General features: G+C 48.0%; 1 protein-coding gene and 1 non-coding gene across 17 annotated transcripts in view; both read right to left on the reverse strand.

Annotated features, from left to right (window-relative positions):
* Myo18a (myosin XVIIIA) overlaps positions 1–19,859 on the reverse strand; it is a 98,414-nt gene extending 78,555 nt beyond the window's left edge. For 11 of the 16 annotated variants that reach the window (XR_015443183.1, XM_087191574.1, XM_087191572.1 and 8 more), the window contains exons 1-2: positions 19,726–19,855; positions 7,759–8,838 (exon numbers count right to left, since the gene is read on the reverse strand). Coding sequence is in view for 15 of the 16 variants with exons in the window: in XM_087191574.1 (XP_087047700.1) it covers positions 7,759–8,757 (999 nt within the window). In the remaining variant the exon portion in view is untranslated. Of the gene's footprint in view, positions 1–7,758; positions 8,839–19,725 lie in introns of those variants that run through there. The other 5 variants (XM_021238471.2, XM_021238468.2, XM_021238467.2 and 2 more) reach the window with 2 other exon arrangements.
* Positions 14,272–14,374, reverse strand: LOC147823834 (U6 spliceosomal RNA). The gene has a single exon (XR_015443351.1). It is a non-coding gene; the product is annotated as a U6 spliceosomal RNA (small nuclear RNA).
* Positions 19,860–21,305: the final 1,446 nt, after the last annotated feature.

Consider the following 21,305-nt stretch of genomic DNA (forward strand, 5'->3'; position numbering starts at 1 on the left):
TAGCTCCCAACAAGGCAAAGGAGGTTGCCTGTGGTCATGGGTGACACTCTGGGGATCCTGACACCCCAATTCCAGTGATCAGTACCAGCATGAGATTATGAGCCAGAAAGGTAAGAGGCAATATCCCTGCCTCCTGGATCTACTCTAGAATGTAGCAAGGAAACTGCCTAAGGGGCAACAGTGTGTCTCTTCTCTACCTCTAGGGAAATGCTCTGGAACCTGCCAAGGCAGCTGACCCATCCTTTCTTGAAGCTTCCCCCAGTCATCCTTTTCTGCCTCTCCCAACTATCACCAGACTGAATCCTACCTGCAGCTACTTGGTGGGTTCACATCCTCTGGCTGACTGTCAGGAGACACTGAGAGCGCCAATCACACCCTTCTGTGGGACGCCATTATAAATTAAGAAAGAGGGTCTTGCTAGTTCAGCGAGCCTAAAAAATCTAGAATTTCTGTGTTTTTTCATATTCTCTCACAGAGCAAGAGAGGCCAATCACTCCTCGCTTCCGCTTCCCTTCCGAGGGATAGACAAGGAGATGAAGAAGTTCCTAGTGACACAGGCACTTAGTAGCTATGCAATCTTACACAATGTACTTAACCTTAACTGGTAATTTAATAATAGTAATCCAGTTTCCTTGTCTGTAAAACAAAGATCTTTATAATACCTACTTCAAAGGGTTGTTGGGAAAATTAAATGAGTTAAAATAATGCCAGACATCCAGTGAACTCTCGCCATGAGTCTCACCTTCCATTATTTTCCATGCCTTCCCTCAAGGGACTTCTGTTCAGCAGCATCTTAATCAAATACAGTAAACACTGCTTAGGGAGTGTGTCTGTGCTCTGCAAAGTACTGGGCACCGCACAGAGAAGCCCCTACGCTCTTCCGTGGCCAGAGTCTGCAAAGTGCCCATGCTCTATTGCACCAGGGCAGAATGCCATGTCCTGATTCTGAGGCACATACGGCGGGAGATTAAGGGAGCAAGAGTGGTGACCCAGGTCTAAGGAAATAGTTTCCCAACCAAACTAGAGCCAACAACTGAAAAAATAAGCTTTGGTGACACTGTCCCCTATATTTAACAGAACAGAAGCTGCTGCCAAACACCATGCGGGACTCTAAAGTTGGCTGCCCCCCCAAAAAAAAGCACAGCAGGGGGTGGGGGGCCTGTGAAAGTGCCACTCCTTTATAGTGCCTGTCTGGCAAAGTGGGTGCCCACAGTGCTGCTGGATGCCTGGGGCACATCCATACCCGCTGCCCAGAACTGACAATGGAGGTGCCGGGCGGCTTGCCCAGGCAGCAGGGGAGCCCCCACCTCAACTGGGTCATGGATCCCCCCCGCCCCAGATGCTGCCTTCCACCCCAGGCTGCAGGGAGGAGAGTCTAGCAGCTCAGTGCAGTGGGGTGGTGGGAACCCTGCTGGCAGGCAGAGAGCGTGCTTGTGGTTTCTGGGAAACGCTGCAGAGATTTGCAGCATTTTTAAAATACTTGTGCTCCCACCCACCACACCCCCCCTTCACCCCACTCCCCAGCCACCCCCAGTCAGGGTGTTTGCCTATCTGGTATTTTCCAGAACTGTTTCAATGTAAATAAGAGAGATTAGAAGGAAGCAAAGGGCAGAGGGCAGGGTGGCTGGGCTATCAGTGCAGGATGGAATGGTTCTGGCCAGGGCAGAAGGGGGCCAGGGTAGGCTATATTTTAAGACAGTGCCCCTGTGCCAGAGCTCCAAGCTGTGCCTGCAAAAACAACCAATGACCAGGATGTGTACCCACACCCAGTCCAATGCACCCTGGGCACTGTGCCCACCACCCACAGGCTGGGTGGCCAGGGTACTATGGGGCTGACTATTGTTCATCTAGCATCTAACAGAGAAGAAAACAGGACAGTGTCTCCAAAGACAGAGAAGGGAGACTTGGCAGAACAAAAGTGACCGGGCCTACTGTTCTATCCCTGCTAGTCCTGTGCATGCCACTAACCCAAGATAGAGAACCCCCAAAATATCCCCAAAGACCTTCTATCCACCACTTCTTGCACCCTTGCCACTAGCCCACTGGCCTCTCATTACCAAAAGGACTTTTAGGGGTCAGGGATTTAGCTCAGTGGTTCCGACACTTGCCTTGAAAGTGCAAGGATCCGAGTTCGATCCCCAGTACCAAAAAAAAAAAAAAGACTTTTAATTAAGGTTTCACGCTTAGCACCCAAGCCAGGGATTTCTCATGGCAAGACTATTGTCAGAGGTGCCTGAAGCTTTGGCACAAAATAAAACAAAAATGTCCTGCTTAAAACAAAAACAAAACAAGAAAAAGCTCCCAAGGGTCATTTGGAGTAAAATTAGGAACAGAAGCAATCTAAAACACTGAACCTAGGCAACACCAAGCTGCTCTACCACCACCAGAAGCCCTAGGAAAGGCCAGCACTCAGAAGCCAGCCTGGCAGACCTGGAAACAACACAATTTCCAGGCTCTCCTTGGAATCTGCAGGTCCCACTTCTGACAGCACCCAGGAACCCTGGGGACAAGGCTGGTTTGTACCATTTCCACCCAAGGCTCTAGGGCTTCTACAACAACACAGGAGGCTCCCTGCCCTTCTCCTTTCCTGGATGCAGACAACTTTGATTGGCCAATCTCCTGCAGGGCCACTGATAACCAAGCTTACTCAGCTTCAAAAAGCTAGAAAAGGGTAAAAAGCACCCAATGTCCCCTTTCTTCCTTTAGCTGACTGTCACAAAGGATAGAGCTGAAGAGACAGTTTAGACAAAACCATCAGGAGTCCCCATGCACAAAAACTCTTACCAAAAGCAAGGACAGAGAGCGCCAGGGAGCTGTGAAATTACCTTCCCTGGATGGCTACACAGACCAGGCAGGGGGAAGAGTACTAATCTTCCTCAGCATTTTACCACCTGTCAAGGTGACCCAATCATAAGTGATCTTGCCTACTCCATAAACATGCTTGTTTTATTAAAACCTACAAAATATAGCACACAGAGAACATCTTATTTTAGCCTCCAATTCTATTCTTCTCAGAGGTACCAGGAGTGAGTTAGTTGGCATGCATCCTTTTCCAATTTAACCTTTTCAAACTCTGGGAGGAGAGAATACATCCATTTTATGGTGACCAAGGGTCACCTGTATGAGGAGGCCTTTCCTAATTGCTGTCTCTTCCACAGGGCGGAACTGGCTGCTGCTTCCTGCCTGCCCCATGCACCTGTACAGACTTCTGTTACAGCAGCTAAGGTACCCGACTTCAAGGAAAGATCATATTTTATTTATTTAATTCTCCACTCTCCAGCACAGCAGCTGGTCCTTAAGTTGATTTCACTGTTTATTGAGGGAATGAGTACACAGAGGCTCAGAAAGGTTTGGTAATTTTGGTAAAACCCAAACCTAGGTTTTACTGACTCCCAAACCCATGGTCTTTTCCACTGTTAGCTGCCCCTCCCAGATTCCCAAAATGGTAGAAATAGTTTAGATAGAAATGACAAGCTTTTAAGGAACCTGATAGCCCTAAAGCCTTTGACTACAAATCCAGGGTCCAACAGGATACTAAGTTTGACTTGGAGGAAGTGTGACTCTTCTTTAAAATACCCTGGATGTGCATGGTGGCACACACCTATAATTATACCACTTGGGAGGCTAAGGCAGGAGGATCACTATGAATTCAAGGCAAGCCCGGGCTACATAGTTCAAGGTCAGCTGAACTACATAGTGAGACCCTGTCTCAAAAAAAAAAAAAAAAGGGCCAGGTATTTAGCTCAGTGGTTCTGCCACCTGCCCGTCCTTTCTGAGGAGAGGACCCATACAGGTCAGCTCCTTTGGCTTTTTCACAGGGAATAACCACATTTGGCCAGGGCTTAAGCAGGTAGGTTTTTCTGAACTCATCAGAAGCATCCTACATGCCTGAACAATCCATTTGTCCCCTAGGATGGCCCACTGGGCATACAAATGGACGGGGCTGCCTCCTTCTCTCAAGGATCCTAGACCCAGTCTAGCCTCTGCACCTTCTCTGTGAGCCTTGACTTTCCCATCCAGACTCAGAACTGGAGGAGGTCTTTGATCTGGCCTGGATTTAAGATCCTGTTCTTTACCAACACCTCCCCTAACCTCACAGACTCAGGGAACACTTGGCATCAAGAAAGAAGGACCATCTTCCCCTCAAGCTAGCAGTTACACTTGACCTCTAGTCACCCTCAGCTCAGTCATCAGGACTGAGCACCCATGTCGGTTGCTGAAGTCTGATACTCTGTCCATCCACACTGCCTCTACCCAGGTTGGGACCTCCATCCACTCCACTAGGGCTACCCTAAGAGTTTCACCATGAGTCTTCCCACTGCAACCCAGCTTGCCCCCAAGGATTCTCCCGAAGTCCCAGATTCTCTAAACATTTCCTGTTACTTCTTTGTGAAATGTCCTCATTGCCCTTGGGTTAATGTTCATATTCTCAACATGGCTCATGGGTCCAGGTGGCCTGGCCTCTGCTTCCTTCTCTTGAGGCTTCTCTCAGCATTCACTTCCCTCACATTATCCCCCAAAATGTGTCAAAATGTTACTAAAATGTGCCATTTCTCTCTAACTCCTAGACCTTCACATGAGCATAATCATAGCATAGCTTTCCCCTTCCTCTTGCCTCCCATTACTACTCTACTATGCAGATCTTGGCTTTTGATGATCTAAGCCTAAACTTGAAGCCCTTCTTCTATGCTCCCCAGTACCCTGCACTGGCCCTTGTCACTAAGCTGCTCTAATCGCATGTCATGGTCTTTTACTAGACTATGCATTCCTTGGGGCTGGGGCAATGTGCATCTCACTGCTAGACCCTAGGACCTAGTACACAGTAAGTGGTCAACAAATGTTTATTTAATGGATAAATGGATGGAAGGATGAATGGCAGAAGAACGAGCTGCTTTGCTCAGGACTGCTGAGCGATTTCTGTCAGGGTCCAAGTTTATCCTACTACTGAGGCTGACCTCTACTCTCCTTGGAACCTCATCTAGCAACTGTAGGGAAACATAAAGAAGGTGTGAGACAAGCATCCTGCATATACCATGTGAGAAGGAAACCCAAGGGATGTCTCTTGCTGAGGACTTCAAAACAGGCCACAGAGAGGAGCCACAGTGCCCTGGCCCCCATCTGTGTGCAGGAGAGAACAGATGGCTAGTTAGCTCCCTCAGATATCCCTAGGGACAGGCAGCATGTGGACAAAGTTGATGAATGGCTTGACAGGCAGGGTGGCTGACAGGCAGGAACTGTCCCTGTGGGGCTACCCTTGTCAGGGTACCCTATCCTGGAGCTGGAGGAGGTGGGAAGATTGTTTTTGGCAGGGGTCTGGGATTAAAACTGATGCCAAGAAAGGAGTACGAGTTGAGTGAGAGGAAGAGGAGGAGACAGAGGCTAGGACTGCAGGAGAGGCTGCAGTATCCCCCATGCCACCTCCCAGGGTCTGACCAAGAAATCTGGAAATGCTAGGCTCACCATGCTCCTCCTCTCTGCTTATGGCATGAGTCCCCACCACTGTGCAGGTGGGAAAAGGTACAGGGCTTCTCTCAGCTCCATGTGTCACATGCTACCAGATTATTCCAGGAGGCACACAGGATGTGGTTTTCTACTATGTTCCCTGCCAGATCCACCAGGCTAAGGCCTGAGGGAGAAATCCTCTGGGTACCAGCTGGCTTGCCCCACGGGGCCTAGAACAAGCCAGCACTTCAGGGATATCAGCTGTAACACAGACTCCATCAGTACCTCCACAGCTAAACTATCCACTTCCCAGGGGGCTGGTATGGCAGCAGCTAGTAGGGAAGGGAAAGTGGCTAGGAAATGTGAGATGCCAGGAGGATCCCAGTAATATAAAGAGAAAACTAAATAGCATCTAAAATGCCAGTGCCTCAGATGCACAGAACCTTGGTAGTTCAGCAGGGAACTGAAAACAATATCCTGGGGGATTCATACTTTAAGAAGAACATTCCATCTATTAAAAGCAATGTTAGCCTGGGAGAAACCAGACAGACACAGCAGCATATTATGACTTTTGGTTCTGAGATAAGGCCCCTTCCTTTTTCTTTCCGCCTCTAAATTGTGGTTCCCTGACTTCAGCCCAGCTTGGTGGCTAACAGACAGTAGGTGCTCAGTGTTTGTTTTATCCTACTACTGAGGCTGACCTCTACTCTCCATGGAACCTCATCTAGCAACTGAATGAGTCCAGGTCCTTCCTTGGATTCTATACAGCCTCCCTCCTGCTCACTATCCCTCTTGGTCATAAAGTTGCAAAGGCCATCTGGCCCCAGGGTAAAGGAAAACCTGGAACCCAAGTCCAGAACATCCTGCCGGAGTTTGACCCTGTCACAGCCAGTCCCCTGTAGGGCCAATATTCTTGTAGGTTGAGCAGTCATCCTAAGTATCTACTTCCCCTCCCTAGGAAACAGCTGAAAGCCAGGGTCTGCCTGCTTCCTTAGCATTTCCTCCACTTTGTGACTTTGAAACATCTGGCTCATCATTTAGTGCTGAAAGGTCCCAGCCAGGCTGTGCACTGGTCAGAGTGCAGAGCCCAGATCTGACAGTCCTAAAACTCACAGCTAGGAGGAAGAGTGGCCAGAGGTCAACATGTCTTTCTCATGCTGCCACTAGGCAGGACATTCCAAACTATGTCACCTCCTCTCAAAAGACTCCTGGGGTTAGAGGTCTTGATTCAAGTGCAGACCTGCCTCTACACTTGATCTAAATCTCTTCTACTGAAGTTGTGTGTGAGCAGGATCACAGCTGGGGTGTCAGGTATAGTCAGGATATACTCTGTAGCTTTGATCTCTGTTGCTTTGCCAGAACCATGTTTTTCTTCTTGGAGCTTAATGATTTTTATACATCAGACCCAGTCACTTTTTTCCTTCAAATTTTTCAATGGTCCCATTTCACAGGGATAAAATACAAACTCCAACCATGATTCACAAGGTCCTCCATGATAACCCCTGCTATCTCTGAAACTTTTCTTGGTATTTACCCCCTTACTCATTTAGGGGCAAGAGGAAGCCCTGGAGGAGGTCATCTCCCCCAAAACCATAACCACAATGGCTCTACACCCAAGATGTTCTATGACAGCTCGGATTTGAACTCATTTGTCTTTTTTTTCACCTGTGAGATCTAAATAGTAACATGCAAGTCCTATATTTTAGTGTCCATATTGTCTATCATATCTAAAAATGACAAGTTAGCCTACGTGCCCAATTTAGGGCTCAGGAAATATGATGTCCAAATCCCTAACCCATCTTTATATCAAGAAGCTGAAAAAAAAAAAAAGAAGAAGAAGAAGAAGCTGAACACTTTCACAGCAATTACCCACCAACATCAGACTCCTGAGGGCTCCAGGGATGCAGCTAAAGTTCAGGCAGATCCTGGTCTTACCTAACACTCTTGAAAAAGGCATTATGCTGAATTCATTTAAGTCAATCCATCAGAATACTGGAGGGAAACATCAAACCAGGAAGGCTGGGTGACCTTCTGAGAACTCAATCCCAGTGAACTTTAGTGACTTCCCCTCGGCTCATTGTTGACACATTTCAGGTTCAAACGTGTGACTCCATTAATGAATATCTGATATGGGGCACCCTCTCCTAAGGTTGTACCTTATTACAGGCCCAGGGAGTGGCATGGCTTCTCCACTTCCATGCTCACTAGTCTCTGACCACAGCTCTTGGGGACCCCAGTCACTCATCTAAGTACAACAGCAGGAGATGCCTATGTTCCCAATCCCTGTTCACCCATGGTACCCAGGGAAGCACTCACATCAGCTGGCTCCCTTCGGTGTCCCTCGCCGCTCCTTAGCCAGCTCCGGCTCAGCTCACTGAGCTCTGGGATAGGCTGCACCTTGAGCCATACACTGTCTCCAGACTGCCGGATCATCTCTACAATCTCATCCCTGGATTTGCCCTCCACATTGTGCCTATTAATCTCCACCAGTCGATCTCCTGGCACCAGCCCCAGGGCCAGGTCCTTGGTACCTGCACCAGGCTCAGCAAAGTGAACCACTCGCCGATAGGCCTGGCCCTCAGGTCCCCGATCCAGCATGGTTGTGCGCCGCAGGGAGAAGCCAAAGTCTCCAGTGGGCCTTCGCTGCAGCTCCAGCTCCCGGGGGGCAGGGGGTGGTGGTGGTACTACTGGGGGAAGACGCAGGTCAGCTGGGAATCTTTTAGTCAGCAGCTCAGGGACTCGAGATCGGGCCCCAGATCGAGGGATACCTGAGCCAGGGTGCTGCATCAGCTGTCCCTCTAGAGTCCTCACCTCCACCTGCGGTGATGGGGCAGCAGAGTGCTCTGAGGGCGTTGAGGTTTCTGAGGCACTCTCATCTCGGCTACGTTGGGAGAAGGAGAAGCGCTTGACAATCATCTGTGAGTTCTGCTTGGCCAGCGAGCCGAACTTGGCTGCCCGCTGCAGCACAGACCCCCGGAAGCTGCCTTCCTCTCCTTTGAGGTCATCACTGGAGCTGGCTGTGCTTAGGTGGCCTGAGTCCAGGATGATGCTGCCCCGATTGCTGTCAGAGTCAATGTCAGTCAGGTGCAGGTCAGAACCACTGGCCACCTTGATGGGGATTGGGTTGGAGATTTCCAGGCGTGTCTTGGACTCACGCTTAGAGGAGCGGTTTAGGTTGAAGAAGCCACGGCGTAGGCTCATCTCCTCCAAGCTCCTCAGCTCTGCCGCTGACATCCGTTCCTTTTTCTCTTTTTTCTCCTTCTTCTCCTTCCGCCCACCATCTTTGTCCTTATCTTTCTTTATTAGGTTAAACATGGTGGGGGTGCTTTTTTTAGGGGTGGCACCCCCAGAGGATTATGGGTGCTTAGCACAGGGCCTTTGGATTCCACCTTGCTGCTGCAAACAACCAGAGAGAGAGAGAGAGAGAGAGAGAGAGAGAGAGAGAGAGAGAGAGAGATATTATTTCAGCAGAGCCTCTTTCTATGTCTTCATTCCAGATATAACCAACTAATAAATCAGCCACCCTTTACTGAGTGCTAGTTATATACCAGGCACTAGGCTGTATGCATATTTATCTCAGTAAATTTAATTCTTTAGACCAAGGCTTAAGTGTGCCTAAAGAGGCCTGACCTGTTGGCAAGAGGAAACATCAAGCCAACCTGGAATCCAACTTGAGATTCAAACACAAAAGGCAAAGGAAAGGGACTCTGTGTACCATCACCTCCCCACAGCCAAATCCACAGAAGCAATGCATCTCTTTCTACTAGGCTCCTTCCTGCACCTGTCATCCTCAGAGCAGCAGCCTTAGACACTGCTTCACTGAAGACCTTGGAGGATCCAACAGTTATGTAATGATTTTCCTTTGCTAGGTCTGGTGTCAGGCACTTCATATACACTATTCCATTTGACCCCCTGGGCATTCCTGCTAGGTAGGTATCATTATCATTACAAACAGGAAAAATGGAGCTCAGAAGTTAAAGGTATATTAGGTGTAACCCAGCAAATAAGTAGATGTGCTGAGCTTTAATAGTAAATACTCTGTCCTTTCTAGAGCCTGGGTGCCCAAAGTGAAGCAGGGAGGGAAGGAAGGGGAAGTTCCACAGTGAACAGAGGATAGACAGCTGTGAGGTGGGGGGTGGGGGTGGGGTCTGCTGGATAAACAAAATCCTGAAAAAAATCACTTCCTTTTCTCCAGATCAACACCTAAATATAGCCTCAGGAAGAGAGTTGTGGCGGCCTGAATAAAAATGCCAGCTCTGGGATATGTGGTACCTATCACGACAATCTACCCTAACTCTCACACACCCCATAGAGTAGGACTGGGGATAGAGTTGAGAGCACCTTTCTTTTTCTAACCAGCAGGAAACAAGAAGTGGGTCATACCATCTAATTAGAAATTAACTGTAGCCGGGTGTGGTGGCATATGTCTGTAATCCCAGCACAGGGAGGTTGAGGTAGGAGTATTGTGGCAACTTTGAGGCCAGCATGGGCTACATAGGGAGTTCAAGGCCAGCCTGAGCTATATAGCAAGATCCTATTTAAAACAAACAAACAAACAAAAAAAGTTTTTAAAAAGGGGAGAAATTAACTATAATGTTTTCTCCCTCTATGAAAGCTTCCTCGTCTGAATTCCAGACAGAGAATCTATAAGCTTACTCCTTCTAGCAATAGCCTCTTGCCAGGCCCTGGATAGGCATTTCCTCTCTGTGAACCCCAACCCTGCAACCAAGCAGGGCCCCCCAGAATCCCCATTCCACTTAGAGCGACTCCACAACCCAGGTACAATGCCCAGGAAGGCATTAAGGCCAGGACTTCCAAGGGCCCCACTGCACTGGGCTAATTGTTTCCCCTCTGCTCAGAACCCTGAACCTTGTGGTTCCTGGCAGGCCAACACATCTTTTTTCTAGAGCAGCACTGTCCACAAGAAATACAATTCAAATCATATATGTAATTTAAAATTTTCTACTACCCACATCAAAAGAATGATAAAAAGATATGGATAAAGCCAGGTACAGTGGCACGTGCCTGTCCAGCAGGAAGGAATGAGGCAGGAAGACCGCAAGTTTGAGGCCAGCCTAGGCAACATGATAAGAACCTCTCTCAAAGCAAAAACAAATAATCAAAAAAAGGGTGAACTTAACTTTAATAATATATTCTATTTAAGGCAATATATCCAAAATATTATCTCAACATGTATTCTACCCAAAAATTTTTACACAAAATATTTTACATTCAATTTTCTATAGCAAGTCTTCAAAATCCAGTGTATATTTTATACTTAGAGCACCTTGCAATTCAGACTAACTATATTTCAAGTATTCAACAGCCTCATGGAACTAGTAGCTATCAGACTGAACAATGCAATCCTGGAGAATTCTTTAGTTGCTGAGCACATCCAAAGAGGTGGGAACTCTGGCCAGGTCACTAGCTCCTCGTAGATGTAGGAAGAACCTCTTTTCCCCTTTGACCCCAGATTGTACTTGGTAAAACAATGCTCCCTCTTAACTTGTTGGTTCTAAATGCTCCATGAATAGTCCTTGGGAGTTGAAGACAGGAAGTCTAAAGTCCAAAAGGCGTGGATAGCCAGGGGTAATCTTGGCCAGCTGGGTCTGGACTGAGTTGGAATGGGAGAGTGCCTGACAGCACTCTCTTCAAAGCCCTGGTTCGATAGGGGGAGTCTCTCTCTCCTGCATGCTCAGAGAATGTGGTACAAACTGATCATATACCAGGACATGGGATCTTTGGTTGGTTACCTCTTGTACCATCTTAAAGGACTGGTTTAGAAGATGATAACCAGGGGTAACTATTAAGGAAAATGGGGGTGGGGGGGATTTAGAGGGAAAAACAAGAATATGGCAGCCTTAGCCCAACCATTGAGAACCCAACTGTCTACTGTGCTGTCCCACCAAGACTCCCAATTCTCATTTTGCAATCCTTACCCAATCCTGGCTGTTTGCTGGAGGTTAGATACCTGAGCACTATCAGTGAAAAACATCTCCCAGAATTTAGAATCTGTGAACTAGAAAAGTCTCTTAGAAGAAATTTTATGTAAATTCTTATCTCAGCAAAAGCTTGTCCCTCACTGTTTCTGTAGCGGCCAGGAACAAAAGACAATCACAGCAGCAGCACAGGGAATGGTACTCGCTGGAAATTTTAGGTGACCAGGTATCTAGCCTTGGATCTGCCAACAAATCACCAGGAGACCTTACCAGTCATTTTGCTCAAGGTTGAACTAGATGATCTAGGTCTCATCTAGCTCCAAAATTCCAACTATCCAAGCTCTTGTAGACACAGGTTAGTTATTAACTTTCTGCCCAAAGCATTCCTCTCATCACAACCCTGGGGCCTTCAGAGACTGAGCAATGTTGCTTTTCCTTCACCACCCCTGTCCTGCCACTGTTATCTGCACAGTTTATAAGACATCCCTATCCCACTGCCATCCCCATACCACCAGGTCTGGCTATATGATGCCTGCAGCCCTGTTCCCTCTGGGACCAGATCTGCAAAGCAGCTGTAGCTGCAGCTGCTGCTCCTCCTAGGCTCTTCAATCCTCAACTAACTAGAGAGCTGGGCTCTATCATCTTCTTGTAGACCTTGACCTTGCCAAAGTCTTCTGTCCTCAGGTCCAAAGCCTCCACCAGCTCTGAAACCACCTCCCTGATCTCTACTCCAGGCTGCAGTTCCATCCACCTCCCTTTCCTCTCTTACCCTCACAATGCACTCCGAGAAGGTAGCCTTACAGACTTTCTGACCTCCTCCTCTGCCTATTCCAGGAAGCCTTTCCTAATTTTAAGCAAAAGAAAAGTATGTAAGTAAATTATGATATGTTCTTAAATTATTGTGAACATCCTACCTTCAAATCCAAACAAAACACAATCTGTCAACTCAGCTGCTTTATCTCTTCAGGACAGACAGCATCTTGAAGGCGAGGACCATTCAACTCAAATATGCATCTGTCTATCCATCCATGATAATAAATACACAACTTACAGATGTATGCCATGAAATACCACTTGGCAATAAAATGAAACAACTTGATATACACAACAACAGGAATGAATCCCAAAAACATTATTTGAAGTGAGAAGGAAATATAATGACAAAAATGGGAAATACAATGATAAAAAGTATATATTGGTATGCTTCTATTCATATGAAGATCTAGTACAGGCAAAACTAACCTATGGTGAAAAATATCAGGGCAGTGGTTACCCTTGGAGAATGCATGAGAAAGGGCATGAGGGAACTTTCTAGGGTGATGTTGACACGGATTTGAGGTGACAAGTACATGCATTTGCCAAGTGTCATCAAATAGTGTACATAAGATTTATGCATTTTTTGAGTATATTTACTCTAAAGTAAAAAGAACTATAAACAGTGAACTCTAGTTAATGATAAATATGGCAAAGAATGTGGGGTGTGGGGTGAAATATACTGATGGCTGCAATTTACTTGTGAAATGCATCAAAAATTTAAGATAGCTTGATGGATAGATTAAGGCATTAAAATGTGATAAATCCAAGACAGGAAAATAACTGTTAAAGGTACTAGATGGAAATACTGGCTGTAAAATTCTTTAACGTCTCTGAATGTTTGCAGAACTTTTGTGATAAAATGTTGGGGAAAAAAAATGTATCTACCAAGTACCTGCTAAATGGAAGGGATAGAAAAATAGTGAAAGATCTCAGGCTTTGAATGTCAGGTCAGGCGTGGTGGCGCACACTTGTGATCCCAGCACTCGGAGGCTGAGGCAGGAGGATTGCTGAGAGTTTGAGGCCAGCCTGGGCTACACAGTGAGTTCAAGACTAACCTGGGCTCCAAAGTGAGAGCCTGTCTCAAAAACCAAAACCAGGGCCGGGGATTTAGCTCAGTGGTTTCGCCACCTGCTGTGCAAGCACAAGGACCCAAGTTCGATCCCCAGTACCGAAAAAAACAAAAAAAAAACCCCTCCAAAAAAACCAGGGCTGCAGATTTAGCTCAGTGGTTTTGCCGGTTGCTGCACAAGCACAAAGACCCAAGTTCGATCCCCCGCACCAAAAACAAAACAAAACCAAAACCAAAACCTATGCTATGCAGTCTTGGGCAAGTCACTTAAAGACCTAGCATGTCTCCATTTTCCTATCTGTAAAATGGAGATAATAACAGTATTTACCATATAAGGAATGGGGACTAAATGAAAAAAAAAAAAAATATATATATATATATGCCTTTGTTACAATTCCTAGCCCATGGTAAGCTCTCAAGAATAGTAGCTGACAAGTTGCCAGGGATTTAGCTCAGTAGTGCACCCGACTGCCTCGCAAGCGCAAGGTCCTGAGTTCGATCCCCAGTACCAAAAAAAAAATAGCTGACAGTAGCAAGGCATATTCTCTGCCACCTAAATGGGACTATGAGAATGGTAGAAAAGAGAGTACATAAAAGACCATCAGCACAAGTGTGATGAAGTAAGTCCAGACCTTTGTATATGGAAAGTAAAGGCCAAAGTAGTGAAGCCAACTTAGTAAGCACATGGCCAAGATGGATGATACTGGCTTGAGCCCAAATCCCCCTAGTTATTGCAAGGGTATAGCCAGTCAATGTATAGATTTGGAAATACAAATGGCTAACAAACATGAACAGGTATTCAGCTTCAGTAATATTCACAGACATGTGAAATAGGCATATATTGTCTTTTACTTAGCCATTTAGTAAAACCTTCAAGTTGGATATTATCAATCAATTAGGGAATAGGGAACAGGGACTCTCAGATACGTTGGTGGGAATAAAAACTGGTATATTTTCTTGTTTGCTTGTTTTTTAGCAGCAGGAAGGCCAGGTGGTCATTACTATAAAAATAAGGACTGCTTCGTGAATTTGTGTGTCATCTGTGTACAGGGGCCATGCTAATCTTCCCTACACCATTCCAGTTTTAGTGCATGTGCTGCCAAAGCAAGCAGTGGAGTAATTTTTTAGAAGGGCAAGTTGGTAATGTCTATGAAAATATTTTGTACATGTTCTTTGATGAGGTGATTCCATTTATAGGTCATCTTTACATATATTGACCCAATAAATATAGCTAATCTTTCCAGCATTGTTTATAATAGCAAACTTATAAATGTAACTGTGCATCACTAAGGAAACAGCTAACTTACAGGACAAATAAGCAGTTATTAGAAAGAATGAGGGAGATTTACACATACTGTCCTGGAACATTCATCCTATGTTACATTTTAATTGAAAAAAGTAAGTTGGAGGATAGTATATAAAGTTGCTAAAATTTTTAAAACTGGGGCTGGGGATTTAGCTCAGTGGTTCTGTTGCCTGCTTCGCAAGCGCAAGGACTTGAGTTCGATCCCTGGCACCAAAAAAAAAAAAATTTTTTAAACTGTGTGTCTAAATATATACATGTACCTTACATACAATATTTGCATAGAAAAATCTTTGCTCTGGGGAGAGGATTGAGATTTCAGAAAGTCAAACCAGATTTCTGTTTCATCTAGATGGTTTTAATTTATTACAATGAGACTATTCAGCTCGTAGTGTGTGTATGAGTAGTCGGATTATTGCAATTTTTCATCTATACATTCCTTATTTACTAGAGAAAAAAATCTTAATATTTATATTAAATGATATTTTAATATAACATATTTAACTATAAATATGTAATGCAATCTATATTTATGAGACAAGTTTTTAAAATAGTCTGGAATGAGCCATTACAAAAATTTATTTAAGTGGACACAGGCCTGTAATGCCAGCACTCTGTGAGGCTGAGGCAGGATGATAGTGAGTTCAAGCTCAGCCTGAGCAATTTTGCAAGACCCTGTTTCAAAACAGATGTAACTGGGGCCGGGGATTTAGCTCACTGGTTTCGCCGCCTGCTGCGCAAGCGCAAGGACCCAAGTTTGATCCCCGGTACCAAAAAAAAGAAGAGTAACAAAAAAAAAAACAGATGTAACTGGCCTGGGATTTAGCTCAGTGGTTCCACCGCCTGCCTCACAAGCTAAGGACCAGAGTTCGATCCCCGGTACCAAAATAGATATAACTCAATGTGAAGGCCCTGGGTTCAATCTCCAATACCAAAAGCAAAACAAAACAAAACTTTATCTGGTTATTTCTGGAGAGTAGGGGGCTACAGGAAACACTTCCTAATGAGTCAATGTTTTCTCAGCATATGTTACTATCTTGAGAAAGAAAGAAAGAAAGAAAGAAAGAAACGAAAGGAAAAAAAGGAAAGGAAAGGGGATAGGGAAGGGGGGGGAGAAAGAAAAAGTATGGAGGAAGGAAGGTTTTGACAAAGTAGTAAGCAATCCATGAGGATTAAACTTACAAACAAGGTTTATAAAGGTTTGTTGTAATGGTCACTATAAGGCTTGGCTTGCCTTCCTGTCTTGAAAACGTTTCAGTCATTTGGGAGATCTGGTTAGGGGACTCACTAGTGTACCGGGGCTTTAAATAGGGACCGATTTAAATGGGTCACCCTGCAGCTGGCAAAGCAAAAACCCCAGAAAATGGAAGCTACAATATTAGCCTCCCAAGACAAGGGCGCCCAGAGTTGGCTGCCGGGGGTGGATACTTAGGTCAGTCCTGCACCCCTACCCCCAGACCACACTCATAAATAAATACAAAGGAAATACTCTCCCAAGAGAGCCGGCCTCTCTCCCGTGGCCTCTGACCTCTCAGAGCAGAAGTTCCCTAGAGCCCTAGGCCCCTCCAGGCCCGCATCGGGGTAGCAGACCGCCTTGATGGGGTCTTGCAGCACCTAGGCCGGGTGGCCCAGGGGGCGTGGAGGGTCACCGCCACCGCGCCGGTTCCTCTGAGCTCCGCAGCACCGCGTGACTCACGGCCAGGTCACACGGAGCTTATTCTGGCTCCAGGTGTGCTCGCTTGCTCTGGCTGCACACTTCTCACATAACACCAAGCAGAGGCCCAACGGAAGGCAGTCGCAGCCCCAAGGCGCCTCCCGGGGCTGAAACAGCTTCTCTCTTGGAACTCAGCAGGCTGCGGCCCCAGGAGGATGAGAGCGGGAGAATGCACAGGCCTGAGGGGCCCTGCAGCTCTTCCAGGTGCAGCTTCAGCCCCAAGTGGGGCCTGCCCACAACCTAGCTCTGCCACAGCTGCCCAGGCCACTTGCCCCCTTCCTTGTGATCTTGAGCAAGTCTCCTCTCCTCTGGAGCCTCTGCTATACCAACTATAAAATCTCCAAGGACCCCAGAGAGGGGCCTTGGCCCCAGCTCTTTGAGGGAGAGGTATTCTGCTCTACCACAAACTGCAGGTTCTAATCACGCTCTCCCTCCAACGAGGAGTGTGACCTTGAACCAATCATCTAACATCTCTGAATACTAGATAACAAGAAAAATAATCCCTTGTAAGTGATGGCAAAGAAAATGGGCCTTAGACCCTGTAAAATCATCAGTCCAACAGCTTCAACTACTGCCTGATTTGAAACAGTTTGAAATGTCAAGGGAATGTGGGTAATTTACAAGCCACACAATTCCTCCCTCCACAAAGCACAGGGAAGTGAAGGAGATGGGGGAAGTGGAAGCTGGCCAGGTCTTTGCCCCACCCCTACCAATCTACTCCTACTTTCTAACAACCTGCCCTCTAACTCAGGCTACCTCCAAAAACAAAAAAAAACTGGGGGGTAAAAAGAAAAGGAAATGGTATTGAGGTGGGGTATAGGGTGCAGATCTTAAAGCACCTGGGGCCTAGTCCAAAGCAGAACTTAAAAACTCCCCATCAAACCCCTATCCTGAGTCCCGAGGGAACTAATTTGTCAATCACAGTACATACTGGGTCCCAGCAGATCTTTAAATTAAACCAGCCCCAGCTCCATCACATCCAGAATAGGCCTGGGACAAGATCTGGGATCCTGGACCACAAACAAGACCCATCTTACATGAATGTTCTGGTTGCTGTCTATGGCATCCACTCCAGGTGAGACCTCTGTTTTGAAGTAGCAAGAACAGCCCTGCTACCTTGGAGACCTATGACACATCAAGTTTGGATCAAGCTTCCTGTGTCCCAGGGATTCCTGCTCCACCCCAGTAGGGTGGGATCTTGCTTTCACATATGTCCCAGTTCTACCCCACCCAGTCCAGCTTCAGATACCTGCCTCTGGGGACCCCAGAATTTTCAGGTCCCACTTCTGAAAACACATATCACCCCCTCTCCCAATGAGCAGCCTCAAACAGGCTCCAGGTAACAGGCTGGAGTGGAGCTGAGAGCAAGCAGGGCTCAGGAAGGGTATAATCCATGTGAGGGCTTCTGAGGAAAGCCTGGAGCAGGGGAGGAAGCCCTTAGGTACACACCCTGGCACCTGAGCCAGGCCAGGGGAGATTAAACAAACTAGAGAGCCAGAGCTGCCAGGCACCTGGTCATCAACTGTCTAAAGTTCGAAGCTCCCAAAGGAAATGACCACCAGCCTATAACTTTCCCACTCTCACCCTCCACCCCTTTCACGCCCCTAATTCCCCCCAACAAACCGGCTCATCCTAAAGCCATTGTCTTCCTAGAATTGAGGCCCCATTCCCAGTGTCTTCAATCCAAAATGGACAAGTATACCTCACCCAAGGCTATATATAACCAGGCAAGTCATGTCCAGCAAACAGGAGGATGTTTCCTGGAAAGCTTCATCACAAAAGGACATAGGGGAAGCTGAGGAGGTGGCAGGCCTTTGACAAAGAGCCAGCAAGGCTTGTCAGGAAGCCAGAGACCTCAGGAGAGCAAGTTTCAATATCCCCAAATAGAAAGTAGCCCCAAACCAGAAAGGGTGGGAAACATTAGGCCAGGCTCATTGCCATGACAACAGGACACCAACCTGCTGGAGAAAAGGGCTCCGGATCTGGTAAGCATAAGGAAAAGCAGCTTGATTCAATGTCCTCTAGATTCAGTGTTTCTGCAAGGTGATCTTGCCCTTAGTCACCAGAGTGACCGTACCCTCCCTGTACATGCTTCCTACAGTGCCCTTGCCATTGGGGCACTTACAGGGCCTCCTCAGCCACAGAATGCCAGGGACACCAAGATACCAGACCCAAACAAGTCCAAGTCACTGACAAAGTGAAGGGGGTAGGAACCCAATTCTATCATTTGGGGGACCATTTGAGGGCACCAAGGCCCAAGTTAGAGAGTTCCTCAAGAAGCAGTCTCTTGCCTTCCCCAAATTATGAGGCCACCATGAAACACATGCCCTGTTGGCCAAGTGACCAGGCAAAATGAGTACCAACTAAAGAGCAAACTGTCTTCCTCCCTGCCTTCCTCCACCTCTGGTTCATTTTGGCAGCAGTCTTTCCAACTAATCAGCAAGATACATGTGCATTGCAACAGGGCGACACCCCCATCTCTATCCCCAAAACAAAGCCCCAATGTGTGGTGTGTCCCGGCAGGCCTTATCTCAGCGAAGAGCACAACCCACTCCCCACCGGGCGTGGTGGTACCAAGCTGTGTGCTCCCCTGGCACTGAGAGGGGTGGGGGCAGCTGACCATACCATCTTCCCTTCCATTGGTGAAACAACTGGCATGACAGGTTAGCAGGGCGGGACATGGGGCGGACTCTCCCGGAGGCCTGGGGCAGGTTGTCCGACCTTCCCACACACACCCCACCCCCGCGCAGGGAAAGGTGAAGTGAACAGCCAGTCACAGGGCACAGCCTGCCCTCCTTAATAATCCCCCAAGCCTGCGTTTGCCCACCCTCCATCTTCTGTCCCACGGGGCAGGGGCCCGGGAAGCGGGGTCCCCATTGTTTTGCCAGCTGTCTAGCAGCTGCTCCTTTGAGAGGAGCTCGCTGTCGGCCTGGCAGTGAAAGGGTGAAGGCCGCTGGGAGGGATAAAGGGCTCGGTGGAGGTGCTTGTCTTCGCCGCTGCCTTCCTCAGCGGCTCTCTCGCCCGGTCCATCTGGGGGGCCCGGGCCTGGCCCCGGGAAGCCCTTCAGCCCCAAGGCAGCCCCCAACCCGCAGCTCAGGGCCAGCTGGGCTCCTCCGAGCCCCGAATATCCCGCCCCCCCTCACCCGCCAAAACCCACCCTATCCTGCCTCTGGCGCCCTTCAGGCTGGCCACAGGGAACCGGTGCTTTTCCTCCCCGCCCCTCTGGGTGGGCCCCCACCCTGGCTGTGGAGCCCTGAGGCGCCGCCAGAGACCCGAGCCGGGAGTCTGGGCCGCCGCTTCCAGGGGACAGGGGAGGAAGAGGCGCCGGCGGCCCCTGCCGCTCGCCCGGCCCGCCGATCAGCCGCAGCTCGCCCCGCCGCCCTGCCCAGCCCAACCGGCCCGGCCCGCCGCCGGGCGACCGCTCGAGTCGCCCCGCACTCACCGGCCGCCGGAGCCCGCCAGGCAGGCAACAGGAGCGGAGACGCGGCATCCAGCAGCCCCGGCCCGGTCGCGGCTGGAGCGCAGCGCGGCGCAGCACAGCACCGCCCCCCGCGCGCCGCGACCGCTCGAGCCGAGACGAAAGGGAGCTCCCTGCTGGCGGCTCCCGGGATAAACGCCGGCCGGCCCCACAGTGCCCGGATCGCTGCCAGGCGTGGGGCGTGCGGGCACGCCGGCGCTGCCCTTGGAGATGGTCCGCAGCGGGCTGGCTCCCTTGTTGCAAGGTCCGAAAGCCGTGCCTAGAGGTCCTGTCCACACTGGCCACTGAAGGCTGCTGGACATGCCAGAGAGGTGCTGAGTGAAACTGCCTGGGGGCAGCACCAGGGTCATACGGAATGTAGAGAAGTTCTGTCAAAGGTAGCCACTGGACTCCCCTGCGTTTGCTCAAGGTAGAGCTGTCCAGAAAGAGCAATTGAGTCTTGCTGGCCATCTCTTCCCAGAGTGGTTCTGCAGAGGCACACACATGGTCCTGCCGGATGGTGCCAGCTGGCCCAGTTCAGAGCAGATATTGCCTGGCGTATTCAAGGTGGCACTATCAAAATGCACACCCCAAGGTGGAAACAGGCTCCCAAATGCTTGGTCTGAGAGAACTCTTGCCTGGCGTGCTCAAAGCTTGAGTTCCATCTCCAGCATAGCGGGGAGGGGGGCTGCAAATCCAAAATACCTGCAACTCCAAATGCTGGAGAGAACATAGAGCAAGGAACTCCTACTCCTTGCTGGTGGGAGTGCAAAAGAGCACAGCTACTTGGAAAGATAGTTTTGTACAAAACTGAAAATCTTCTTGCCACACAATCCAGCAGTCTCACTCTGTAACTCAAAATAATTGAAAATTTATGTCCACAGCTCTCTGTACTTGCCATTCAATTTATCTATGAACCTAAAATTACTATAAAATAATTTTTAAATTTTTAATTAAATAAGTTAATGTATATAAAGAATAGTGCCCAGCATATAACATTCTACGGCTATTAACTTTATAGTTCCCAACTCACAGCTGTGGAAATAAAACACCAAAAGGCTGTGACTTGCACAGTTTGTAACAGATTTAGAATTCAAAGCAAGACCCCCAAGATGCCAAAGCCCATACAGTATTCTTTTCTCTGCACCATGGCAATGAAATGAAGAGGTGTATAAACAACTGTTTTATTTATGTGTACACACCTATGGCACTCTCAGGGTAGCATATAGTGTTCTTAAGAGCTCCTCTTTCCTGAACCAGAAATGAGTTTCAGACACCAGGCAAGACTGAAATTCCAGTGCAATTCTCATACTGATACAGTGACTCTAACTCTTGGTCACTTGGTTCTAGCTTTTTACTTCCCAAAGGCCTTAAATTAAAGTAAAAGCAAGGGCTGGAGATGTAGCTCAGTGGTAGAGCACTCACTTAACATACATGGGGGTTTGGGTTCTGTCCTCAGCACCAAGAATAAACAACAAAGATAAAGTACTTCTCTCCTGCTCACAGAAAAATACCAGGGCAATCTCCACGTAAAATAGCTAAGGTGAGCCTGGCATGTTGGAGCA

Source organism: Heterocephalus glaber, unplaced genomic scaffold (genome assembly GCF_053883595.1).
Source record: "Heterocephalus glaber isolate CG9 unplaced genomic scaffold, H.glaber_assembly_v1.0 deba00001564, whole genome shotgun sequence".
Classification (NCBI taxonomy): domain Eukaryota; kingdom Metazoa; phylum Chordata; class Mammalia; order Rodentia; family Bathyergidae; genus Heterocephalus; species Heterocephalus glaber.